Source organism: Cornus florida, unplaced genomic scaffold (genome assembly GCF_030987335.1).
Source record: "Cornus florida cultivar Cherokee Brave unplaced genomic scaffold, ASM3098733v1 CherokeeBrave_3.0.0_Hap2_Chr07, whole genome shotgun sequence".
Lineage (NCBI taxonomy): Eukaryota > Viridiplantae > Streptophyta > Magnoliopsida > Cornales > Cornaceae > Cornus > Cornus florida.
This window is the reverse complement of record NW_026775577.1, coordinates 7,972,102-7,987,548: the sequence shown is the minus strand read 5'-3', so window position 1 is coordinate 7,987,548 and position 15,447 is coordinate 7,972,102. Positions and strand designations below refer to the sequence as shown.

General features: G+C 35.7%; 3 protein-coding genes across 4 annotated transcripts; 2 read left to right on the top strand and 1 right to left on the bottom strand.

The window, feature by feature from the left end:
- The first annotated feature begins 616 nt into the window (after nucleotides 1-616).
- Nucleotides 617-6,043, top strand: LOC132315990 (microtubule-destabilizing protein 60-like). Its single transcript, XM_059814475.1, has 8 exons — nucleotides 617-1,625; nucleotides 1,723-1,774; nucleotides 1,870-1,962; nucleotides 3,942-4,061; nucleotides 4,437-4,535; nucleotides 5,062-5,121; nucleotides 5,214-5,308; nucleotides 5,409-6,043. Exons 1-8 carry the CDS (start codon nucleotides 715-717, stop codon nucleotides 5,515-5,517), a joined length of 1,539 nt encoding a protein of 512 aa, XP_059670458.1. The 5' UTR covers nucleotides 617-714; the 3' UTR covers nucleotides 5,518-6,043.
- A 690-nt stretch (nucleotides 6,044-6,733) lies between these two features.
- LOC132315989 (microtubule-destabilizing protein 60-like) lies at nucleotides 6,734-10,848 on the top strand. Of its 2 annotated transcripts, XM_059814473.1 has the most exons (8): nucleotides 6,734-7,729; nucleotides 7,835-7,883; nucleotides 7,973-8,065; nucleotides 9,319-9,438; nucleotides 9,767-9,865; nucleotides 9,976-10,035; nucleotides 10,132-10,226; nucleotides 10,563-10,848. In XM_059814473.1, the coding sequence occupies exons 1-8, from the start codon at nucleotides 6,921-6,923 to the stop codon at nucleotides 10,585-10,587; spliced, it is 1,350 nt and encodes a 449-aa protein (XP_059670456.1). In that variant the 5' UTR covers nucleotides 6,734-6,920; the 3' UTR covers nucleotides 10,588-10,848. The 2 variants fall into 2 exon arrangements, with proteins under 2 accessions (XP_059670456.1, XP_059670457.1); XM_059814474.1 differs by lacking the exon at nucleotides 10,563-10,848 and having other exon boundaries at nucleotides 10,132-10,230.
- Nucleotides 10,849-11,629: 781 nt separating this feature from the next.
- LOC132315988 (small ribosomal subunit protein eS19x-like) lies at nucleotides 11,630-14,533 on the bottom strand. The gene is made up of 4 exons (XM_059814472.1): nucleotides 14,362-14,533; nucleotides 12,884-12,974; nucleotides 12,566-12,749; nucleotides 11,630-11,995 (listed from the first exon to the last, which is right to left on the bottom strand). The coding sequence occupies exons 1-4, from the start codon at nucleotides 14,443-14,445 to the stop codon at nucleotides 11,923-11,925; spliced, it is 432 nt and encodes a 143-aa protein (XP_059670455.1). The 5' UTR covers nucleotides 14,446-14,533; the 3' UTR covers nucleotides 11,630-11,922.
- Between the last annotated feature and the right edge of the window lie 914 nt (nucleotides 14,534-15,447).

The window sequence follows — 15,447 nt, the reverse complement described above, 5'->3', positions numbered from 1 at the left end:
ATAAGAGAGTCTCGCTAGTAAATAAGAATAAAAATATGAAAAGAACAATCGAGCCAAAATAAATAAATTTAACACAAAATTTGTTGAAATTTGTGTTTTTTCTCTTTAGAAACTAATAAGAACTGCATTATATCTCACATTTATTTTCTTATGATGAACAGTTGGGGAGTTATTGTTAATGGGCTAATGGTCAATAGTGATTTAATTCCGTGAAGGGGAGAGAGTGGTAAATGCATTTTTTTTTTTTTTTTTTGTTGATAATTATGGTCTTTGTCAAATTCTCAATTATGAGTGTTTCAATTTCAATTATTATTTTTTCAGTTTCCTGATAAATTGGGGAGTTTTTTCGGTTGTTAATCAAATTCTTATCAACCCCCATCTCCTTAATCACTAGAATCCAACGGTCCAGAATCAGAACAGAAATTTGAATTATTAATCCAACGCTCTCAAAATAGGGCCACAAAACTAGCCGTTACAAAGAGCGTCTTAGAGCTCTTCTCTCAACGTTCCCTTTTTCCCTTCCTATCAAAACCATATTTCTCTTCCAATGCTTCGGTAAAGATTCACCAAACAACGTCGATCGTAAACCCAACCCCCCCCCCCCCCCCCCCCCCCCCCCCCGCTCTTCTCTCTCCTCCCTCTCTTTCTCTCTCTCTAAATCCTCTTTTCCAATCCATTTCCGGTGACACACATTGTTTTTCCGGTGACCTCCCGATGGATTCGAATAGTGAGAATGGCGGATCATTGACACCTGCGAAAGATCCAAAATCAAATCGATTAAAGATTTCAGAGAATTCAAATCCTAATATTACAAGCCCTGGGTTGAAACTTTGCAAATCACCGGCAATCAAATCTGCAACAAAATCCCAGAAATCAACCTTGAAAAACCCTAATCCGAAGATTGCCTCACCTTCACAACGGAACCAGATTCGCGAAAGGCGGTTCGTGGTGGCGAAAAAGAACTTGAAGAAAGAGAATATAAACCCTTCAGCAGTCGTATGTAAGTGTAAAGACAGGGTTGGTGGCAAGTCACAGAAGTGCCTCTGTGTTGCTTATGAGAATCTTAGGGCTTCTCAAGAAGACTTCTTCAAGAATCGGGGTGGCACCGATGATCGATTTGAATCAGAACACTTGAAGAACTCTGAAAGAGCTGAAACCCTAGTTGAACTAGAAGAAGAGAAACCTGTGATTCAAAACCCTAAAATTGCAAATGGTTGTGAAGGGGAATCAAAGGAAGTTGGTTGTTCTGCGACGAATGGGTTGGATGACTGTGACCCAGATGAGACCGAGCAATCAGGGGAAACGGGTAATTCGACTATCAAGAGAAGGAGAGACAAGTTGTTGGAAGAAGCGAGAGAGAATGTGCCTGAACCAGGGTCTGGAAGAGTGATGCATTTGGTTAAGGCCTTTGAGAAGCTTCTTACAATTCCAATCTCGAAGGACTCTGATCAGAAAGATGAGAAGCAATTAGAGGATCGTAAGAAGGCAATGGAATGGGCATTGCCAGGATTGCAGCCTAGGGTTCCTGAAACACAGGTTTCCTCATCTTCATTCTGTCCATCGGATTTTTTCCTCACGTCGGAGAGTTTAGGTTTATCAGCGTCTTTAGATAGCAGCCAAGCAAGGTTGGTGAAAATGCCTTGATTGATTTTCTAAATTACACATTGTTTTTCCCAATTTCCTTTCTTTGTGTTTGATTTATCCTGTTCGACTCTTTTGAAGCTTTAATACTTCAAATAGGACCTCTGCTGGTGGTAGGAGGAGCCGACGAAATGTAAGAATTTTGTTACTGTTCTTTCTTTGATCTGGAAATTGATCTTATTTGTTCATTCAGGTGATGATCTTATGTATATATATTTTAAACTGCAGAGTTCTGAATCATCTGGTACCTTTGCCGGAAGGCGTTGGAAGAGGAGACAGCTCAAAGCTACCTGCCAACAACCTTTCAAGCTAAGAACAGAGGTTTGGTTTATCCTAATTTCATTTTTGCCTGTGGAATTATATTATTGCTTATGGTAAACTTACTCAGTGAGCATGCTATGAATATTAGTATGAATACTATGAAACGTATTTACTTCCACAGTTTTTTGCTTATGGTGGTGGACTTACTCAGTGAGCATGCTATGAATATTTGATACTGTGTTTAGCATTTTATAATCTGTATATTGTTTTTTTTCTTCTTTGCTTTCACTATGTATTTACTTTCACAGATAGCAAAAATATCAGGGGAACCATCAAACTTTGCTTGAATAAATAAGAAAAATAATAGGAAAATAATTGGTTTTTCTTCTCTTAGATGCAAAAGCCCTCACAAGTCATAACTGGAGTTTGAAAATGGAAAATATTCGGTTTCTCTTCTCTTGGATGCAAAGCCCACTTTTCATAACTGGAGTTCACAAGTCAATCATCAAACTTTGCTTGAATAAATAAGAAAAAAAAAAAAAAGAAAAATAATTGGTTTTTCTTCTCTTGGATGCAAAACCCCTCAGAAGTCGTAACTGGAGTTTGAAAATGGAAATATTCGGTTTCTCTTCTCTTGGATGTAAAGCCCCTCTTGTCATAACTGCAGTTCAAAATCGTAGTGAGCTTTTAGCTTGGATGACACTGAGAGCTTTGATCTAATGAGGAGATTGGATATTTTACTAAGCCTCTAAACTTGTAAACAAATAATTGTCTCCTCAGCATATGTGTGGGATGGGGTAACCTTATAATCCGCTGGACCAAAAAAGAGGTCTTAAACCGATAAATAGAAGTAAGCAGGTAGTCGTACAAGTGATATTTAACAAAGGTAAAAATGGGGCAAGAAAGTGGTCTCCTCCATCCCATATGTGGGATGGGATGAGGGAAAGGTTGGGTGCATAATCTGCTGGAATAAAAAACATGTCTTAAAACATTTGGACAGATAGCAATAAGCAGTAAACTATAGAAGTGATACATAAGTAACATAACAAATGCAAAAATGGGGCAACAAAGTAGTTTTAACCTAGCAAATTGTATTTAGCTTCTTTTAATGCCAGAGCAAAACCAGTGATTCAAAGGTGTATATCTTCAGCACTTCTTTAGGTTTTTCATATTTCCTAATTAAGCCTACAAGGTGTTGATAAATTGTATCTGTCTTCATGGCCATCTTTGTGGGATGGGATGGGGCAAAAATTGGGTGCTGGCCTGCTGGGTAGGATAATCAGACGATATTGTTATCTGCTGGGCTGTAAAAGTGGCAGTAAGACCGACAAGTAATATTTAACAAATGTGAATGGGGTACTGATTTCACCTAGGTAATTGTGTCTTGCTTCTTTTAGTGCCCTAAAAAAAATGAATGATTCAAAATTTGCATTTTTATTAGGTTTTTCTAATTTCCTATTAAGGCTAGAGATGTTGATAAATTGTATCTGTCTTCATGGCCATCGATGTGGGATGGGATGAGGCAGAAATTGGATGCTGGCCTGCTGGGTATAGGATTATAGAACGATCTTGTAATCTGCTAGGCTGAAAAAGTGGCAGTAAGACAGAAAAGGTATATTTAACAATTGTGAATAGGGAAATGGAGTAGTTTTCACCTAGCTAATTGTGTCTTGCTTCTTTTAGTGCCCTCAAAGAAACTGAATGATTCAAAATTGGCACTTTGATTAGGTTTTATTTTGGTTTTTCTATAAAGCCTTCAAGTCATGTATAATTTGTACTTGTTTTCATGGTTATGTAAAATAGAACAACCCAAATTCTTTTGTTTGTTTTTTGAGTTAGTTTCAAAGGTTGGTATTTGGGGAAAATTATAATATGATTTTTTCATTGGCAAGAAACACACTCACACACTCAAATTATAATATATTTCCAATTATGCATGTTCATGAACCTAGGTTAATTAATTATTGCTGTCATATGTTTTATCTTATTCCCATCTCACTTCAAATCACATGAATTTTTTTAATTGATTATTAATGTAGCAAAGGGGAAGAAACAAGGAGGAAGAATTCATTAAGAAAGTAGAGCAGATGCTGATGGAGGAGGAGAAGCAACGGATACCAATCGCACAAGGACTCCCCTGGACAACAGATGAGCCAGAGGTGAGAATATTATTGGAGAAGAAAGAAATATTAGATTAATTAGTTATATGCATGGTTCTATTTCAAGAAAAAAAATATCATGTATTATATTTTTGGAATGTAGCAAATATTCATCCCTTCATCTGGGGTTCCATGTGATCTAGGTAAAGATCACAAAATAATTTATTGGAACATGAAGTTACTTTATTGAACTATCATATTATATGAACTCATTGAAATGTCATTCAACATGCCCCAATGCTAAATTGAAAAATTATATGTCATGCCTTAACATCTTCAACACGCCTAGTTCGCAAAGGGAGTTGTGTTAACAGACTTTAGATGCATGCTTGGGCTCACAAGTTTTTTTGCTACTTGTGTTGTCTGGTATCTCAGTGCTTGGTGAAACCTCCTATTAAAGAACATACAAGGCCGATTGATTTGAAGCTGCACAGTGATCTGAGGGCTGTGGAGCGTGCTGAGTTTGACCATCAGGTACAATTTGAACTTCTCTTCTAAATTATTTTACGTAGTATATCTTTAGTTTGGCTCCTATTCTTTACTCACTTGTAATCATCACCATCATCCTACTTGCTTCCATCCCATCTCATCGTCATTCTCTACTCACTTATAAACTAGCCCAAAACCGTTTGAAAGTATATGCCAATTCCTCACGTGGCCAGTGAGAGAAAGTTCTACAATTGATCAAATTTTTGGCGAGTTAATGAGCTCCTTAATGGAAGACTTGACTTTTCTATATAAGGCTCTACCGAATGAAAGAAAGAAACAAAAATCTATATGCTAAAAATACTTCACATAGAAGCAATTTAAAATGAGAAGACACTGCTAAATTCAGACGACCCATGTTGTACCCTTTTCAGGATACTTTTTCCTTACATCTGAAACTGACTTCAACAATTTATTCCACTGTCCATTTGAAGTTGGTCATCTTTATGTTACTGACCTGATATAGGAGTGAATTAATTACCTTTCTACTTGTATTTCTGTTTGTACATTTTAGGTGGCGGAGAAAATGAGCCTTATCGAACAATATAGGTTGGAAATGGAACGACAGCAGAAGGTACATGATCGCAAAAGTCCTTGTTACTATTGAGGCAATATTACCTTGTATTTTCACTAATATATATACATATTGGTCTTTTGCTCCTTCAGTTGGCAGAAGAAGAAGAAATAAGGAGGCTGAGAAAGGAGCTTATTCCAAGAGCACAACCCATGCCTTATTTTGACAGGCCGTTCATTCCTAGAAGGTAACGTCTACCTAAAAGAACGTTTCTTCACTGGATAAATTAATTTTGAGTACCAAAACTCGTAATGAGTTCTATTATTCTTGTTTTGGATTGTTTTTAGGTCACAAAAAAATCCTACCATGCCCAGGGAGCCAAAGTTCCATGTACCTCAACACAAGAAGATCAAATGCTGCATGTCTTGGAATGACATGTATGCACAGTATCAGTGAAAGACATCCCACCACATATATACCTCACATCATAAGAAGATCAAGTGTTGCATGTCTTGGAATGAAATGTATATGCACACACCATCAGTGAAAGGCAATGAAGGAAGACAAGAAGAAAATTTAGAAACATTGATTTTATATTTGAGTTACCAAATAATGAAAAACCTTTTTTCCCAATATCCTTTTCTCATTTGTACAAAGCAATCCATTTAGTTGCAATTTTGGTGGAACAGATGATGATGATATCATTGCAGCACAAGCGTGTATTTACACTAGTGCTATTCTAATGAAGGTCCTATATTCATTAGTTTCTCATTATTGTGCTTACCTCTTTTATGTGGAGTTCTGTTTTTCTGTTATGTACTCGTTGTTTTTGTTCCTTCTAGTTAGAGAGCAGAATTTTAATTTCTTGAATTCAAATCTTATGCTGTATGTGTGTGTAATGGAACAGATCCGTATCACCAAGGGCTATGGTACATCCTTAAGGTTGAGGGTTCGGGTTCCTACGGGACACTTGTGAACTTATTGTCAATGTAAATAAATGAATAAGATAAACCCGTTGAACTATCAATTTGATGATTAATCCCATATATTTTATAAACACATGTAATATTTTTCATTAGAAAATGAATAAAAAGAATGTTATTTCTGTGTCACGTGAGATAGTAAATGTTCTTCTTAGTTGTTGCTCTTAGGCACACGAATATACGGAGGGATCCATTACTCTTAGACAAATGATGGAGAGGTCCATTTTTTAATAAAAATTACACTCTAAACATTTTTTTTTTCCCACACTCTAAACTATTGAAATTTTGCAAGTTGACCGTTAAATCATAAATGTGTCCTAAATATCTATTTTTTACACCAAAAAAACTTGAAAATTACTTAATTGTCATTGAGTTTAATTGCACAAACTCCCATAATTATAATTTCACATTACCACTTAGACAGGAGGTAATAATGTAATATGCAATTTCTGTATAAATCAAAGATAAATTGGGATTTTGAAAAACAAATCAATGTTTTGAATGTTTATTTCCCTATAGAAGGGTTGTCCAGCAAAAGAAATGATATTTTAAAGATGGTTAACTACTGAAAAATTAGTATAAAGTATAGGGGTTGATGCCAATTTTTTTATAATTCAGGTAGGCTTTAAGTAATTAACACTTGCAGACGCCTGATAACGAGCACACTAAAACTAGCCGTTACAAGAGCATCCAAAGTTCAACGTTCATTTTCTTCCTCTGTATGTTTCACTGTCAATTTTTCAAGTAAGATAAAATTCACAGATTCAACATCTGTTTTCCTTCATGCTCTCTCTCTCTCTGTCTCTCTCTCTCTCGCTCTCTCATATCTTTTAATCCATTTCTGTTGACATCTCTCAGTTTTCCGGTGACTTCTCGATGGATTTGATCGGAAACAGCGTCGGAGCAACACCTTCCAAATACCCACAATCAAATCGATCAAAGGTTTCCAAAATCTCGAAACCCTCTGAGAATTTCAATCCCAATATCACAAGCCCTTGTTCGAAACACTTGAATTCACCAGCAATCAAATCTGCAGCAAAACCCCATACATCGTCCTCGAAAAACCCTAATCCCAGTGCTTCACCTTCACCACGGAACAAGATTCGGGAAAGAAAGTTTGTGGTGGCAAAGAGGAATTTGAAGAAAGGTAAAGCAAACCCTTCAACAGTCTCGTGTAAGTGTGAAGACAAGGTTGGTGGCAATTCAGAGAAGTGTCTCTGTGTTGCGTATGAGATTCTTAGGGCTTCACAAGAAGGGTTTTTCAAGAATCGAGGTGGTGCTAATGATGAATGTGAATCGGAAGAGCCGAAGAACCCTAAAAGAGCTGAGACCCAAGTTGAAGAAGAGGAAGAGAAGAACCCATCGACTCAAAACCTAGAAATTGCAAATGGGTGTGAAGGGAAAGTTAATCAAAGGGAAGACAAGATGCCTCGTGTTCTTGAATCTAGGTCTGGAAGAGTGATGCATTTGATTAAGGCCTTTGAGAGGCTTCATACAATACCGAACTCGAAGGACTTAGATCAGGAACACGAGCAACAATCAGAAGATCATGAGAAGGCATTGCCAGAATTGCAGCCTAGGGTTCCTGAAACACAGGTCTCTCCATCTTCATTCTCTCCGCCGGTTTTTTTCCTCACGCCGGAGAGTTTAGGTTTATCATCTTCGTCAGATGACAGCCAAGGAAGGTTGGTGAAATTGCTTGATAATATTTTTAAATCTCTCTCTCACTCTCTTTCATTTTCCTCAGTTTGGGTTAGATTTGGCTTATTTTGACTCTTTTCGAATTTTAGTATTTCAAGCAGGACATCTGGTGGTGGTGATCAAAGGAGCCGACGAAATGTAAGATTATTATTATTCTCTTTTCAATCTGGAAATATGCCATGTGTGTTCATTTGGATAATGACCTTTTTTTTTTTCCCCCAATGTAGAGCTCTGAATCATCTGGAACATTTGGTGGAAAGCATTGCAAGAGGAGGCAGCTTAGAGCTACCTGCCAAAAACCATTCAAGCTTAAAACAGAGGTTTGTGTTATCCTATTATTCATTTTTGCCTATGAGATTATATTATTACTTGTTGTGGACTTACTCAGTGTGCCTGATCTCTCATGGTCCTCTATCTTGCATTATGCATATTCGACTCTGTCATGTTTAGCATTTTGTAATTGATATTTCTTTATTTATCCAGTTTCACAATGACCAAAAAAAATTCAGGGAACATCAAAATTTACTTGAGAAACTAACAAAGAAATGAAAAATTATCCTGTTTACCATCCCCAGGACATAAAACTCATCGCTAGTCATAATTGAGGTCTCAAGTTTTGGTTCTTCTCAATGAGCATAAGTTTTCGCTTGTGCGCATAAGTACTCTATCATGCATTATGAATATTTTGATCCTGTTGTGTTTAGCATTTTATAGTTGATTTTTTCGTTATGTATACACTTTTACAGAGGGCAAAAAATTAAAAACAAAAAATTAAATAATCAGGTAACATCAAATTTACTTGAGAAATAATAAAGAAATTAAAAATTCTCCTGTTTACCATCCCTAGGATGTAAAATCCATCATTAGTCATACCTGAGGTCTGAAGTTTTGATTGTTATCAATGAGCATAAGTTTTCACTTGTGCATAAGTACTGTCTCACTTAGACCTTTTGGAGAATCTGGAGAAAGAAAGAGTTTTAAACACTCAGAAAATACTGAAGTAATCTGTAAGCCATCCAATAATACAAGTGATGGTTAACAAGGTTAACAATGACCAACAGTTCAGTGGCCTAGCGGTATCAGACCATTACTTCTCAAAGGAGGTCAAAGGTTCAAGCCTCTGTAGAGGCATGTGTGTGTGAGTACCAACTATGAAGAAGAAGAAGAAGGAAAAAAAAAAAAAAAAACAAAGGCAACAATGAGGCAATGATACAGTTCTCACTTTGCTAACTGTGTCCTGCTTCTTTTAGACTTTTAGTGCCAGACCAAAATGAGTGATTCAAAATTTTGTCTCATTGGTATTTTATTAGGTTTTCTGGACTGACTTTAAAGCCTACAAGTCATGAAAATTAGTACTTGTCTTCATTGCTATCTTAAACAGAACATCAGCTGAGAAAAAGCTCAACATTCTTTTCCTCACTCTTTTGAAGCTTGAAATTTGGGGAAATCATAGTTTTTTTCCCAACAATGTTTCGTGAACTTTAAATTAATTAGTTTTTGTTTTCAGATGATAGTCTCTTTGATCCATCTCACTTGAAATCACATTAATTTTTGCATTTGATTTTTACCATAGCAAAGAGGAAGATACAAGGAGGAGGAATTTGTTAAGAAAGTACAGGAAATGATGATGGAGGAAGAGAAACAACGGATACCGACTGCACAAGGTCTCCCCTGGACAACAGATGAGCCAGAGGTGAGCCCATTATCTCAGGAAAATAAGAAATGCGTTTGGTTCTATCTCAAATCTTTTATATGTGTTGCTGTGTTGGAATGTAAAAAATATTCATGATTTCAGTTGGTTTACTATGTTGGAAACCACATGAAAACTGAATTGAATTTATTTGAACTGGTATAACATATGAACTAACTGAAATGTTATTGGAAATGTTTGAATGCCATGTTGAATGATTTTATTTCATGCCTTACTTAAATGCCTCTTGAGCTTATCTTTATACTCGAGGGAATTTTATTAACAGTCTTTAGATGTATGCTTGAGCTCACAAATTCATTTGGTATCTCAGTGCTTGATGAAGCCTCCTGTTAAAGAAATCACAAGACCAATTGACTTGATGATGCACAGTGATCTCAGGGCTCAAGAGCGTGCTGAGTTCGACCAGCAGGTACATTTTAAATTTCCATTTTCAATTATCTTGCACGCAATTTTCACACCATATATTTTTCTGGGTCCGTCCCTGATTACCGTGTGTTTTCTGCATCATGTGTATTTTAGGTGGCGGAGAAGATGATCCTCATCAAAGAATACAGGATGGAAAGGGAAAGACAACAGAAGGTATTTGGCGGCAAAAACGTTACGATTTTGAGACAATAGTACCTGCCATTTCCAATATAATTACATCATTTACATGTTGATCTTTTGCTCTTGTAGTTGGCTGAAGAAGAAGAGATAAAGAGACTGAGAAAGGAGCTCATTCCAAAAGCTCAACCAATGCCTTACTTTGACCGGCCCTTTATCCCTAGAAAGTAAGTGTGTACATGTAGGCTTCATTTACAAAATCCAGCATCCTTAAAATGCTAATGAGTTATATAGGCAAATTCAATCGGTTTTTACAACCGACTGATGCAATCATTGATAAAAACCGATTGAACATTGTAGCATTACTCTGTTTAATTAGTTGGAACAAATTTCGACGGATGATACATTTTCATTTATTGGGCATTACCAACTCACGAAGCGATATTCATATATTATTAATATTTCCTCAAATTTCTTCATTGAATGAGCTAAAATCGAATATCAAAATTTTCCTGCATATTTCTCACGAGGTCTTTTGTGTGTTTGTCTTGAACCATAAATAGGTCCCTGAAGCGTCCCTCACCTTGACCCCAGGAAGAATACCCAGGTGGTGTTGCATATGTTGAATTGACTTCAGCCACTCCATATAGTGTGAAAGGCCGAGAAGACGAGAAGAAATTTTAAATATGGATTTTTTGTAAAATCACCAAATAATGGAAAATCTTCTCTCTTGAATTTTCAAATATCCCTCTCCCCTTTTGTATATTAAGTAGACAAAAATGAGTTGCAATTTTGTTGATGTTGATAAAGAATGCTTTGTATTCATTTAATTTCTCATTGTTTACTCTCTCTCCTCGCTCCTCTTCATGCTCAAGATTATTTGGGGTTTCAAATCAAGGGAAAATGATTTTAAATTCAAACCCAACCCTAATAAACGCGAGAATTTAGGTGTTTGTACTTTTCTTAAACATGTACGTGTACGCGAGAATTTTGGCTCCTTTAGCTATTTGTACATTTCCATTGACGAAGTGTATTATAAGAAACAATAGTCCAACACTGCCCTGGAAGCAAACATTGTAAAGAGCAGCATGTAAAACAAAAGCAGGCACCACAAACACAAATGCAGAATCAGAGGAAAGCTATCCGCAGGAGGTGGGTGAATGTGGGGTGTTAAAATGGCCAAACACCCACTGGTTTCATTTCTGGATTCCACTTTTAGTCCAAAAACCTCTCCATTATGTAAAACACAAGCACCATATATCAAAAACACCCACTGGTTTCATTTCTGGATTCCACTTTTAGTCCAAATACCTCTCCATTATGTAAAACACAAGCACCATATATCAAAAACTCCAAGAACAGGAGCAAGCACGTATAGGTTAAGTGATTCAAGTTGTTCTTAATCTAGTCAATTAATGTCCATGATTAGCACTAAGAACATATTACTTTACCTTGTACACTAAAAGGAAACAACAAACATGCCCTTTAGCGCCAACGTCCAGAAAATGGAATTAGTACATTGATCAAGAAATCGAGGACCTTGTAACTAGACGTGTGTACATCAAATTTGCATAAATTAATCATAAGCTTGCTAGCATTTCCCAGCAATTCCAACCAAGCTTCCAAAACCTCACATGAAATTAAAAGGCTAGCATAGATCAAAATAACCCAACAGATATTTGTTGATGCAACAGTTTTATTTCTCAAGTAACAGACGTTAAATGAGGAGATTCCAAATAGACTGAAGTTAAAATATAAAAAAGAACTGATCAACGGCCGTCTCATGTTCATCAAGGAAACACTCAACAATAGAGAGCAAAATTTGTTCTAACAAAAATTCTGCATCAACATCTCTCCATCGAACTAAAACAAAAACCTAGAGCTTATTAAAATATAATGGGATGCTGTAGCAGAACTCACTGATCAAGGGGCAACCACAATCCGACCGGCAACTTGGTCAAGGTCACGCCGGCCACTAGATGTGATTCTTCTCCCACTGAAACATTAAAGAAAGAATTAGTGTCATTACAGCATTTACAAAACCTCTCAAAATAAATAAATAAATAGTTTTTTTTTTTTTTTGATAAGTAAAAAATATATTAGAAAAGCATTCAAAAGGGGAACGCATCCCTAATACAAGAAGAAAAAAGACCTAAGCACCAATAGCATCCAAAAGATCAAAAAAATCATCAATCAAGGAGCATGCGCTTCCTCTTACATAACAGAACAGAGAATAAACATACTGAATCATAGGGCAGTAAATTTCTAAGACATAGCCCAAATATCTGTCAACTTAGAGACATAGGTTTCACAGACAACACGTCAGCCAGCAATGACCAATACAAGTATTTTTAGAACCACTCATTTGGTGCTTACTTTAGAGATGAACGGGAGTGACGCGCTGACAAAACATTACAGTAGATGCTGATGTATCTAAGATAGTTTATTTCCATCTTTGACTACAGAAATAAGGTTTACCATGACCTCCTCCATATTGAAACTCAAGTAACATCACCAGATCTTCTCATAAATATAAATAAAAGGCATACAAGAATCACTAGCTCACCCCTTAGCATCAATATCAATGATGTTTATTTTTTGCAACTGTTGAAGGATGTGACGAGCAACAGCTCCACTGCTTTTGCAGAAATGGGGTGGACGACTTCCATTCCTCTTGCTCCCACCATAAATCCTCTGAAAAGCACCTACACCTAGACCCTGCCTCAAGTATATTTTCCTTGCCATAGAAGCTGCAAAAGATTCAGCATCTAAGAAATATCTAAATACAAATCTTAAAATCACATTCATATCATACAAGAATACACAAATGTTTTTTCATACACACAGCGCAGGGGGAATACAGAGAGGAGGAGAGAGAGTTTACCAGCTCTAATATAATACCAATCGGGGTCATAGGGAGCAAGTTCCTTGAACCTACCAGTCTTGACAATGTCTGTCCAATGAGGTAGCTCCATCTATTTGGAAGCAATAGTAATTAATTAAAGGGGAAAAAAATGAAGCAAATTTTTAGATCATCAGAGCACCTCTTAAATGAAAAATGCACATAAGTATAAAGTACTTTATAAGAGAAATTTTTTCACAGCTTGCATGGAGCTCCAAGAAAACTACTTAATTACTATGGAAGAGTCTAATTTTGATCAATAGTCATAAAATATAGCCTTCAAAAGAGTCTACTGCTTCAACTAGCAACAGCTAAATATCCATGCTGATTGTAGCAGGATTTTATGAGCACGAGACTGTCTTGGTGAATTCTATCTTTCCTAGGCTCACAACACAAACACGACAGCTTGCGACTATGTCACCATGAAGTAAACCCGAGGCCACTTCAGAACTGACAGCAACAACAACACATCTTTTTAACATAAGTTTACCACGAGACCGGTATTTGTCTAAAGCTTGCCACTTTTGACACATGACTAGGTGTTGCTGTTAATATAAACCTCCATCAATTATAATTTGGGAACCAAAATGTGTTTGTAATGTGGAACAGCATAGCTTCCATTCTCTCCCAGAACTAACAAGAAACTCCAACCTTGTGCAATCAAGCTCGACTTATCTGACCATATCATTTTCAGAATGTTCCCATATATAAAGGTGTCACTATAATGATAATGACAATGATTATAAAATAAATAAAAATGGTGTTGAAAACAAAATAATCTGCAATTACTCAAAAAACGTAAAATGTAGGAATTGGCTTTAATAACACCCAATTAACTAATTTGTGAGTGAGTGTTATGTGGTGGTTTTTAGGCTCACTTAAAATGACAAAAATCAGAAGGATTTAGACATCATTTGTTAGATAATCACTAATAATCACTACCACTCTAAAATGACTCAATCCAAAACTTCAACATCGAAATATGCAAAAAACTATTCAAATACGAAGGGACATTCAAAAAGGTCTCAAAAAAATCCAACGAACATAAATCCCAGAAACGTAACATTAAAAAAATAATAATAATGAAACTAAGACGTGAAAAAAATCGACAAACGGGAAGAAATGTTAAAACAGAGGTGGATCGCCTATAAAAGGGCCATCTTTTCAATATAGCATCAACAAAAATTCTTCCACTGCACCGTTTGATAGCTTAAAAAAGGCACGAAATCATTATAGAAAGGAATCAATACTTTGGATCTTAGAGTTTGATTAATTATGACGATGAAACTAAACTATTTCTGGAACGAGCCTTTTGTTTCAGAGACTAGTACTAATACAACAGAAAATAAAAGCTAAAAATTAAATTTTTTTTGTCTTTCCTAAGTTCCCTTTTACTTTCCCGGGGATCAAACATAGATTTAGACGGCACGGAGCCGAGAAAGGTGAATGGAAATGAATACCTTTCCGGATCGCTTAAGGTGTGCGGAGTAGGCCTTCGTGAACTCGTGAGGCGAGACATCCTTCACAGTTCTCGCAGTCGCCATTGTTAGACCACTTTGGGGCAGAGAGAATGGGATGCAGTCGCAGGTTATAGAGATGACTCACTAGGGTTTCTTCTTTGACAATATAGCTATATATAGGTATATATTCTATATAAGGGAAAATTGCATAAAATCCCTCTTTACCTTTAATATTTGGCAAGAAACTCCGTGAAGAAAAAAAGTTGACATAAAACCCCCTAAGTATCTAATTTATTGCAAAGTAATGTTATAATAACTAAAATGCATTTTAATGTAAATTAAAAAATATTTTTATTTTTTAATATTTTTTTCCTTTTTAATTTACAAAAATAGAACTTTAAAAACAAATTTAAAACATACACCCTATTACCCCCTTAATGTAAATTTTAGATTCTCTTAAAATGATTTTCATTTAAGGTTTTTTTTTTTCTTTTATTTAAAAATTAAGAAAAAATTAAAAAATTGTTCCAATGTATTTTCATTTTTTATGGATGCACCGTTAAAAGAAGTTTCTAAAAAATTTTAACACCAATATGCGGAATAAGTTATTTATTTAATTTGTAAATTAAAAGAAACTATTTTTAAAAATTTATATTAAGAGACACTTTCGTCATAATAATATCACTTTTCAACAAATTGGATAGTTGGGAGTTTTTATGGCAAATTTTTTTGCTCGAAAATTCCTTGCCATAAATTGAAAGTAAATGGGAAGTTTATGCAATGTCCTATACGTAAATATTCGCCTTCAATGCAGCCATTGAGTTTAATAATGGTGGTGCAAGCACCCCGATTTAAACGGTGAATTGGTTTTGAAGGAAAATCGGTTAAGTTACAAATTAAATTTATTGAAACTAGTGATTCAGTTCACAATTTAGGGTAAAAAATTAAATCCAAACCAATACAATTCTACCATATGTACAAATGAATATGGATGTGAAGAGATTATGTGTCTTGGTTTTGTGTATGGATTAAATCATGTAATAGAAAAATAAAAAGTTAGTCGTTGCATAAGTGACATAATGTAGT

Coding starts and splice junctions, on each gene's coding strand:
- LOC132315990 (XM_059814475.1), top strand. CDS start 715: ATGGATTCGAATAGTGAGAATGGCGGATCATTGACACCTGCGAAAGAT. Junction 1,626..1,722: donor TTAGATAGCAGCCAAGCAAG/GTTGGTGAAAAT, acceptor ACTCTTTTGAAG/CTTTAATACTTCAAATAGGA. Junction 1,963..3,941: donor CTTTCAAGCTAAGAACAGAG/GTTTGGTTTATC, acceptor TTATTAATGTAG/CAAAGGGGAAGAAACAAGGA.
- LOC132315989 (XM_059814473.1), top strand. CDS start 6,921: ATGGATTTGATCGGAAACAGCGTCGGAGCAACACCTTCCAAATACCCA. Junction 8,066..9,318: donor CATTCAAGCTTAAAACAGAG/GTTTGTGTTATC, acceptor TTTTTACCATAG/CAAAGAGGAAGATACAAGGA. Junction 9,866..9,975: donor GTGCTGAGTTCGACCAGCAG/GTACATTTTAAA, acceptor TGTGTATTTTAG/GTGGCGGAGAAGATGATCCT.
- LOC132315988 (XM_059814472.1), bottom strand. CDS start 14,445: ATGGCGACTGCGAGAACTGTGAAGGATGTCTCGCCTCACGAGTTCACG. Junction 12,975..14,361: donor ACCTTAAGCGATCCGGAAAG/GTATTCATTTCC, acceptor GCTTCCAAATAG/ATGGAGCTACCTCATTGGAC. Junction 11,996..12,565: donor ATTGATATTGATGCTAAGGG/GTGAGCTAGTGA, acceptor TTAATGTTTCAG/TGGGAGAAGAATCACATCTA.